This window comes from Silene latifolia, chromosome 4, assembly GCF_048544455.1.
Source record: "Silene latifolia isolate original U9 population chromosome 4, ASM4854445v1, whole genome shotgun sequence".
Classification (NCBI taxonomy): domain Eukaryota; kingdom Viridiplantae; phylum Streptophyta; class Magnoliopsida; order Caryophyllales; family Caryophyllaceae; genus Silene; species Silene latifolia.
In genome coordinates, this window is record NC_133529.1 from 56,742,757 (window position 1) to 56,749,727 (window position 6,971).

Genomic DNA, 6,971 nt, shown 5'->3' on the forward strand with positions numbered 1-6,971 from the left:
ACAAGAAGACGCCACACGATAATCGCCCCATAAGTCACAATGAATGAGTTCAAAAATCGACTTGGCTTTATTTTCACTAATAATGAACTTTTCCCTAAATGCATTTAGCACGCAAGCAAATATCACAAAGTTCCGTATCTTGTCTATTATTACTAGTACTATTAATAAACGGTAAAAGACTAACTACTCTCTTCGAAGGGTGCCCTAATCTACGATGTCAAACCTCCATATTAGCCGATCCTTTGGATGCTGCGTGAACATCAGAGCTTGATTCCCCTTCCATAAGATATAGCCTTCCCCGCTGCTCACCCGTGCCAATCGTCTTCTTCGACATGCGGTCCTGTATGACACAAGTATTATTTGTGAAGTTAATCTCACAATCAATATCCTTAGACAATTGATAAATAGAAATGAGATTAAAATTGAAATCAGAAATAAAAAGAACATTTTGTAAAACCAAATTGCTTCCAAGAACAACACGTCCTTCTTTAGAGGCCTTGGAATGTTTCCCATTAAGAAGAGCCACCATACAAGGATTAATATCCTGTACATCCTTTAATATGTGAAAACATCCTGTCATATGGTGCGTTGCACCCGAATCGAGTAACCATAAATCATTATTATCCGCCTTACCATTCATTCGCACTTTAGAAGACGATGCTTTAGCATGATTGACATAAGCATCCCATTGCTCCTTGGGAACGCTGACGAACTGTTCTTTATTATCGACTACTTCATCACTGACTCGTGATGCACTGGCAGCGCCCCTACCATGGGCTTGCATACCGCTGCTTCCTCCACGTCCACGACCACAAGCACCTCCATTCCCTCTGCCTCTATCACGCCTAGCCAATGATGTCAAAGCATGACTTACGATAATGTCCCCATTTGTTGCAGTGATCACATTTGGGACGACCTTCATTCTCTTTGTCATCTCCCTCTTGTGGTCGCGCAGTATTGACGCTGGGTACAGAATGAGCAACGAATCCACCAACCGGAGCAGCCCTATTATCACCTCTTCTGGCCTCCGTGACTTGGACAACCTTTCCTTTGACTCCTTCTTCTTGGATGAGCGTAGAATAGGCTCGATTCAGAGAAGGTAGAGGCTCTTGTAATAGTAAATTTGATGCCACAGTGGAATAAGAAGTATCGATGCCCAGTAAAAAGTCATGAAGTTTATCTTCATCTCGTTTGTTGTCAAGTTGTTTATTTAAACCACACTTACAGCCACCACAGGTACAAGTCGGTTGTCGATCAAACTTGTCAAGTTCATCCCAAAGCTTCTTAAGACGACCATAATATTCAGTGATTGTCTCCTTTTCGCCTTGCTTACAAGCCATGATCCCTTCGTCCTGTGCAACTTCGGACCATTACCAACGCTGAAACGTTGCTCAATATCATCTCATAATTCCTTAGCTTTATCGACATAAGAAATTGTTGAACCGAGATCAGGTTCGATGGTGTTAAAAATCCAATTGACAACCATGGCATTAACATGTACCAATCGTCTATCTCGTCTGAATCATCAGTGGGTTTCTCAATCGTCCCATCAATGAAACCTGTCTTCTTCTTTGCGCGCAAGACACCACGCATCTTGAGCGCCCATTCATCGTAATTGTCTCCCTTCAATGTGACAAGAATTAATTTGTCTCCGGCCTTGTCAGATGTTGAGAGGAAATACGGACTGACTTTTGGCTTTAAATCCTTCGCCATGTCCTCTATTTCGGAATCAGAGGAATTGACTAGAGAACCGACTGGGGAATTGTGAATATTGTGCCCAGGCAAAACGTCTTCACCGTCTCCGTTATTACTCACACGACGCTAGAAAAACCTAGCTCTGATACCATGTAAAATATTATGTGGAGAATATTTTGATATTATTGATTAATGTGTTTGGTAATTACAATATGTGCATGTATATATATACATGAGACTTGCACGACAATTAACGACTAGAATAAGGAAATCGACAATAAATACAGAATAAGGAAATTAACAATATTACGATATCTCAACATATCCATTTCCCACCCACTTGTACTACCCACTTTAATTTGTGAGAGAGAGACTATCCGTCTATAACTATAGACGGATAGTGTCCGTCTATAATGAGAATTTGTGTTAGGAGTCGTTTGGTTGATCAAGGAACTTAATTTTCCTAGGAAGTTCAATTTTATGGGAATTAAGTTCATGCATCCAATTCGGGTGAATTTGGCAAAAGTGTTTGGTTGCTCATGTAGGAATTAAATTTCATGGGAACTTCCAATGACCAAGGAGGAGTAGGTAAGTCAATTCCTATATCATATAGGTATTGAAAGTTCCTAGGAACTTCTAATTTCTCCATTTTCCAAAAAATATGGCAACCAAACAACTCATGTTTTTGCAATTCATGGAATTTTTCAATTCCTATGTTTTTCAAGTGTCAATCAAACAACCCCTTAGTATAATTAGTGGTCGAGGAGAAAGGGAAAATAATTTTGGCGGTATGTAAATCTTATAACAAATCAACCATGTAATGAGATTACCAACAAATCAACCATGTAATGCTATTGTTCAACCCAATTCATGCAAGCATAAAGCACTGTTAGGCCATTAGATGTAATTAATTACAAGCTATTTCCCTCTAATCATAATTGAGCGGCCTTAACTCGATATTTAAGGGACCATAGTGTAAATGTTAGACTTATTTTATTGATGATGACAAGTCCTTCGTTTAATTCCCTATGTTTGTTAAGCTGTTGACAGGTTTATATGGATAATACTTTCGCTGAAGACGTATGGAGCTTGTATTGCATGAAGACCTAATTTTTCGTCTCGGTCTAGTCATTTGTACGGATATGGAACTTGTGCTTTGGATTAATTCAAGATAGTATGGCTTATCTTTGAAATAGTTTTAACTAGCAAAAGGATTTTCAAATCATATAATACTTTGTTAAATTTGTTTTGAAAAGAAATAAATAAATTTGTTTTGAAAAGAAATAATTTATTTGACAAAGTATTGTTAGTGCTTCCATGTTTTAAGTAGTGCTTCCATAATTCAAGTAGTGCTTCCTTCTTTTAGGTAGTGCTTCCAACTTTAAGGAGTGCTTCCTTCTTCTAAGGTGTGCTTCCCCTTTCCTACGGAGTGCCTCATTTTAAGGAATGCTTTCACTTTTCAAAAGCATAGTTGATTAGAAGTTTTCCACTATAAATATTCATTTGCTTGGCTTCTACGTAGCACCTCACACATCAACAAAAACAAAAGAAATTATTTTTGGTGAAAATCCTTGAGAGCTTTAAACCGTGAGCTTCCCTTGTGTGCTTAAAACAATTTTTGCAAATCCCACTTTCATATGCTTTATTAGTTGTTTTGCAAAATTTCTTTTTAAGCCATCCTTTGAATTAATTTCTAAAGCATAAGTTCTCATATTCATTAGGAAATACTATCTCCATTGTTCCAATTGTTAAACCTTATAAGGAGATATTTTATGTTGTAATTTTCACTTTTGTGAGAGAGAGTTTTTGGGGTACGGGTTGTACTCGAGTCGCACGATCGGGTTGATCGTGGGGGTTTGCTTTGTAATCGGGGTTGGTTATCAAGTAAACATTAATAAAAGAGAGGTGGACGTAGACCTTTAGAGAGTAGGTCGAACCACGTTAAAAATATCGTGTGTTGTGCTTTCTTTTGTTTGGTTTTCGTTTCATTTTGTTATTTGTTTTCGTTTATTCTCTTACGCGCTCAAACAGTACTGCACAACTCAGTTGTTTGAACAGTCATCGAGACTGTTCATATTGCCTGTGTACTAATCTGCGATAAAACGAAAACAAATCTTTTGCTTATATTTCGAATTTTTAAAAAAGGGTACTTAATTCACCCCCTCCCCCTCTTAAGTACCGGGTCAATAAACTCAACAAGTGGTATCAGAGCCTCGTGCTCTTGATTGCTTTACCGCATAGAGTTTGATCCTTTGAGTTTATTTTTATTTTCGAAAATGAATTCCAAATCTGTCAAATGTCCTGTCTTCGATGGCACGGACTATGGCTGGTGGAAAAATCGCATGATGCATTTCATTCAAGGAATAGATTATGAATGTTGGATCATCATTCAAAACGGTCCACTTGCGATTACTGTCACTAATGCAACTAATGTGGTTAGTGAGAAAAATCCAAAGGACTACGACTCCGATGACTATAAGAAAGCGGAGAAGAATTCGAGGGCTATATCACTTCTGCAATCCGGTATCGGTGATTCCGAGACTAGTCGGATTGCGGGGTGTAAAACAGCCAAAGAAATTTGGGACAGTTTAGAATTAGCTTATGAAGGAACTGATAGAGTTAAGCAGCAACGTATCGATATTCTTACTACTCAATATGAGTCTTTCAAAATGTTTCCAAATGAGTCGATTAAAAGTATGTCTTCTCGTCTTTCAAATATTCGTAATGAACTTGCAAATCTCGGTAAAACCTATGAAACTCAGGAGATTCTCAGAAAAATTTTAAGGAGTCTTTCTAAAAGATGGTTACATAAAGTTACAGCTATTGAGGAGGGAAGAGACTTTCCTACTCTCACCTATGAGTCATTAATTGGTTCTCTTATGGCACACGAGATTGTTCTCGTAGATTATCCCGATGAGGAACCTAAAGCTAAGGGGATGGCCCTCAATGCCTTCTCAAGTGATAATGAAAGTGATCTTGAGGATGAAGTGGCCTTGTTGTCAAAACGAATTGCTAAAATTATTAGAAAACAAAATCAAGAAAAGTTTGACAATTTTAAATCTAGAAAGGCTAGTCCTTCAAAATTTTCACCTTCTTCTTCTTCTTCTTCTTCTTCGTCACGACCTATCTCTAGAATGGGCTGCTTTAAATGTGGCGATAGGGATCATCAGATCCGAAACTGCCCTAAATGGGAAGAAGAAAAATCTAGAGATAAACGTGATAAAACTAAGCAGGAGTACAAACGTGCTATGATTGCTGCTGTTTGGGGTGAATCTGATTCTGAGGACGATGAACCTTCCAAAGAAGAGAAAGAAGAGAAGCTCTGCCTTAGAACAACCTACAAGCCGAGATCACAAAGAAAGACTCAAGAGGACTCTCTAAGATGTCTCATGGCAAATTCGGAAGCATCAGAAAGTGACTCAGATAACGAGGTAAGTATTTTGAATCTTAAAGATCAAATTAGACTTTTGCCTAAAAATCAAATTATAAAATTACTAGATGAGGCACTAGATACTAATTATGAACAAGGTAGACGTCTTGATGCTATGCAAATTGAAATAGAGAGTATTGCAAGTGAGAACATTGATTTGAAATACGATCTGAAGAGTATGTCAAAACGAACAATAGACCAGTCTGTCCATGATGAACTTTTCGAGAGAACGAAATTTTAGCCATTAAAGTCCACGACTTAACTAATGAACTAAATAAGGTTAAAACTCAAATAGACGACCAGTCTGCTCAAAATGAACTTTCGAGAAAACAAAATTTTAGTCAAAAAGGTCCATGATTTAACGAATGAACTAAATGAGATTAAAACAGTACATGTTACTAGTTCAAACACATATTCTGAAGTTTGTTCCAAGTTTGATAGACTCAATTCTGATTATGATGCTTTAATCATTAAAAATAAAGACTTGTTATTACGAGTAAGCAACTTGGAATTTGATTTAAATAATGCTCGTAATGTGGCCGCTAAATGGGAAGGAAGTGAGGTGGTGTTAGACTTTCTAGTTAATCAATCTAAAAACACCAACAAGCTTGGATTAGGTTATGATCCACGTTCTGATTCCAAGCAACACGATCATCAATATCGTACTGTTTGGGTTCCTGAACAAAAAGTAAACACACCTCATGACTGTCCAAAAGCAGAATGACTCTGTTTCGATAGCATCAAACGACTGAACTTTATGAACGAGATTTTCGCAAGCGTAAGTACGTGGGCCTACCTGAATATATTCTTTGCAAATTTTGTGGTAAGACAGGACACGTATTTAATGCATGTAAAAAACGACTAAACTATCTAGATAAGAACTTTCGTGTTGTAAAGAAAATATGGATTAGGAAAGATGTCTTAGATTTGGTTCGTCATAACAAGGGACCCAAGCTTGTTTGGGTTCCTAAAACCTCTAACTAATTCTTTTTATAGGGCCTGAAGAGAGGAAGCAGCCGTTGGTATCTAGATAGCGGATGTTCACGACATATGACAGGTAATAGAAATCAATTTCTCTCTTTATCGGCCCATGATGGTGGAAATGTGACATTTGGAGACAACACAAAAGGTGAGGTTGTTGGTATTGGCAAAGTCGGTAAGTCTCACACACTTTCCATTGATGATGTGCTGCTTGTTAGAGGTCTAAAACACAACTTGATTAGTATATCCCAATTATGTGACAAAGGGTACAAGGTTGAATTTCATAAAAAATTCTGTTATGTAATAAAGGGAAGTACTAATGAAATTGTGCTTGAAGGTAATCGAGTGAATAACATTTATATGGTTGATTTAGAAAAAATTCCAAAAGAAACCATTAATTGTTTATCTGTGATGCAAAACGATCCTCATTTATGGCATAAGAGATTCGGACATGTCGGCTTTTCTTCAATGAACAAATTGTGCAAACTTGAACTAGTTGATGGTCTACCATCTATGAAATTTGAAATTGAAGGACTTTGTGATATTTGTGCTCGTTGTAAACATGTCCGAAGCTCTTTTAAGTCCAAAAAATTTGTTAGTACCACCAAGCCTCTAGAACTCATTCACATGGACTTATGTGGTCCGATGAGGATTAGAAGCCGAGGTGGAAGTCTTTATGTGTGTGTTCTAGTGGATGATTATTCCCGGTTTGTTTGGACATTATTCTTGCATGCTAAAAGTGAAACTTTTGAAGAATTTCTTGTCTTGATAAAAAAACTCCAAAACAAACTTGGTCGAAATTTAGTCTCCATTAGAACCGATCATGGTACCGAATTCAAAAATGATCCTTTCACGAGATTTTGCA

The 6,971-nt window shown here is 37.4% G+C and overlaps 1 protein-coding gene across 1 annotated transcript; it reads right to left on the reverse strand.

The window, feature by feature from the left end:
• Positions 1 to 217: 217 nt before the first annotated feature.
• Positions 218 to 1,713, reverse strand: LOC141651532 (uncharacterized). The gene is made up of 3 exons (XM_074459240.1): positions 1,444 to 1,713; positions 1,016 to 1,352; positions 218 to 963 (listed from the first exon to the last, which is right to left on the reverse strand). Exons 1-3 carry the CDS (start codon positions 1,711 to 1,713, stop codon positions 218 to 220), a joined length of 1,353 nt encoding a protein of 450 aa, XP_074315341.1.
• Between the last annotated feature and the right edge of the window lie 5,258 nt (positions 1,714 to 6,971).

Bases quoted from the DNA above. Each gene is read 5' to 3' on its own strand.
- LOC141651532 (XM_074459240.1), bottom strand. From the start codon at position 1,713: ATGGCGAAGGATTTAAAGCCAAAAGTCAGTCCGTATTTCCTCTCAACA. The intron at 1,353-1,443 runs GTTCAACAATTT...GAAGTTGCACAG, and splicing joins CACCATCGAACCTGATCTCG to GACGAAGGGATCATGGCTTG. The intron at 964-1,015 runs GTGATAATAGGG...TTCTGTACCCAG, and splicing joins AGTCACGGAGGCCAGAAGAG to CGTCAATACTGCGCGACCAC.